Here is a 2763-nt window from a genome sequence, read left to right as displayed (position 1 = left end):
TAAAAAAACCCTGCCGTACTTGTTGTTGTGCACGGCCACCGACGGACCCGTTCAACCGAGGGCACATTTCGCTCTCCTGTATTCCGGCAACGTCGCCGTCAGCCAATCCCGCAGCGAAAAAACAATCGCCGGCGACGCGGAGCGGCGCGGGCGAGCGAGCCGAGTCCACTGCCGCTGCTGCCGTCCTGCGCACAGAACCAGTCCCGACACACAGGCTTGCCTACAAACCCTCCACCCGACCGCCCGTGGAAATTCCACCTCCGATTACAGCACACCGCCACAAGCTTGATTGACTTTCCACTCCCCTGCAGAAGCCGAGCTCGCACACCCACACACTCACATGTTGAACCATCCCCACCCCCATTCCCATCACGGTCACCGCACCCTTCCCCCCCTCCTCCGCCTCTTATCCCGCGCCGTCGCCGGCCCGCCGCCGCCGCCGCCCTCCGACCACGCCCGGGCCAGGCTCACGGCCCGCCCGCGGATGGACCCGCCATCCTCCTCCCCCGCCGGCACGCCCACCACGCCGCGCCGCCAGCTCCAGCTCCAGGGCCCGCGCCCGCCGCGCCTCAACGTGCGCCCCGAGTCGCACGCCATCAAGAAGCCATCTTCCGGCCCGCCGCCGCACGCCCAGACCCAGCCGCAGGGCCACGGCCGCCGCGAGGACAAGCACCAAGCGCAGCCGCCGCGGGAGCCGGTGATCATCTACGACGCGTCCCCCAAGATCATCCACACCAAGCCCAGCGAGTTCATGGCGCTCGTGCAGCGCCTCACCGGCCCCGGCTCCTTCTCCGGCGCTCTCCCCTCCTCCAGCGCCCACACCCACGACTGCCAGATGGACGAGGACGCGCCCGACGACCAGCCCATGTACCTGCCGCCCGAGCTCCTCCTCTCGCCGTCCGCGGCCATGTCCCCGGCTGCGAGGCTGGCGACAATCGAGCGGTCCGTGCGCCCGTCCCCCGCGCCGGCGCCCCCGGCGCAGTTCATGGACTTCTCCGACTACCGCTTCGACGACGGCGGCCTCGCGGCGGTCGTCAGCTCGGCCCGGCCCGGCATCCTCTCCCCCCTGCCGTCCTCGCTGCCGCCCGCCGCCGCCTCGGGCCAGTTCTCGCCGCTCCCGTTCGACGCCAGCTGCCTCAGCTGGCTCAACGAGCTCAGCCCCATCCTCCGGACCGCGTCCACCGGCGCAGCCTCCTCCGGCAGCGGCGGCGCCGGCGGATCCGCGCGGCCCCCGCCACAATCCTACTACTCCGACCCCTTCGTCCCCAGCCCACGGAACCTCCTCGCCACGCCCACCGTGCCCTCGCCCAGAACCTTCGCCGAGCTCCTCAGCAACCTGCCGGATCTCTAGGCCGCCCAAAGTTTTTTTTTTTTCTTCTATACATTTTTGGGTAGGCAACCCGGCGTGGTGGGCCCCCCATACTGATGACACCTTAATTAGTTAGCCATTTATTGTCCTTTTCATTTTTTTTACTGTTCCTGGGCAACCACTAGTCCACTAGGCGCTCACGAAAGGGGAACGAAGGAATGCTATACGTAGTCAACAGTACAGTAGTGGAGTAGCAGATGATTAGAAGGATCTGGCCACCCTCTTGTTTAGGTTTCGCTGATTTGTTTTCTTTGGATTTACATCTCTTGTGTAAGCCCAGGAAATTATTGTTTGTTCAAGCCTCCATGATTAATCTCTTGTCTACACTGATGCTGTGTTGCTGATTACATCATGCTGACTTCACATTTTGTGTTTGGTAACTCTTGCAATCTTCATGTTCACAATGACGTATTTCACATTACGGATCGCGTGTCTATTCTCCCTATTTAGGGTTCGCAACCATCGTTGGTCTTCTGCGCTGACATTGATGGTGGCCGCATCCGCGTCTTTCAAAGGAAAGCAGTTGCGCATGCCTCTCGCCCACACCTCTTCACACCATTGCCTTTCCCGGCCTCCTCTTGTCTCCAAAGCATCGACGCTCACATTGAGAGGACCATGGGCAAGGGCTGGTCGTGCAAGAAGATAAAGAACGATGTCGAGGTCGGATCACGGCACAAGGAAAAAGACACACGCGCCAATATCATCGCCGGCGTGGCGTGGGAACTTCCCGAACAACACGTCTACCGGGTGGGACGACTCTACCTTCTCAGTGGCTGGCAACTCAACACGCAGAGGGTGCTAGTGCCGCTGCAGGGACGGGTGCTACGCGTGGAGATCATGCGTCGTCCGACCCTCCTGCCTCTTGATCTGCTTGTGGATGCAGCCATGGAGTGGGATCCGCAGCGCCATGCCGGTTCCTCGGCGACGACAAATAAGACTACATCGATGCCTCGCCCGTGAACGTGAAGATGGATGAGGAGGAGGAGAGGGAGCTCTTCTTCACCGAGGAGATCCCGAGCGAAGAGGCGAGCAGTTGCTGTCAAAAAATGGGGATTGGGTGCACTCCGATCCATACGGACAAGTGAGAAAACAAACACATTTCTCTCTGCGAGCATATGAATGAAAGAGGTCACAAAAATTGCTGATATATTACCACTAATTAGGGAATCACATAGTTTACACACAATAGTACCAAATCAAAGTGCAAAAGGGCAGAAATTTCATGCAAACTAGAAAAGCGTAAGATATATATGTGAGGAAGATCATGTATATGTTAGCCGATGATGGCTCGCTTCTTCTCTAACCAAGCCCTTTGTTCCGGGTCGAACATAATCCGGTTCTCCACAACGAACAACTTGGCCACGGTCTCAATGGATTGGATTTCATGAGCCATC

At 59.5% G+C, this 2763-nt stretch overlaps 1 protein-coding gene across 1 annotated transcript; it reads left to right on the top strand.

Annotated features, from left to right (window-relative positions):
* Positions 1 to 272: 272 nt before the first annotated feature.
* Positions 273 to 1673, top strand: LOC124679219 (formin-like protein 20). The gene has a single exon (XM_047215015.1). The coding sequence runs from the start codon at positions 341 to 343 to the stop codon at positions 1349 to 1351; it is 1011 nt and encodes a 336-aa protein (XP_047070971.1). The 5' UTR covers positions 273 to 340; the 3' UTR covers positions 1352 to 1673.
* The last annotated feature ends 1090 nt before the right edge of the window (positions 1674 to 2763 follow it).

Source organism: Lolium rigidum, chromosome 7 (genome assembly GCF_022539505.1).
Source record: "Lolium rigidum isolate FL_2022 chromosome 7, APGP_CSIRO_Lrig_0.1, whole genome shotgun sequence".
In the NCBI taxonomy this organism is placed as follows: Eukaryota; Viridiplantae; Streptophyta; class Magnoliopsida; order Poales; family Poaceae; genus Lolium; species Lolium rigidum.
This window is presented reverse-complemented; position numbering and strand designations above follow the sequence as displayed.

Excerpts from the sequence above, each read along its gene's own strand:
- LOC124679219 (XM_047215015.1), top strand. The coding sequence starts at position 341 with ATGTTGAACCATCCCCACCCCCATTCCCATCACGGTCACCGCACCCTT.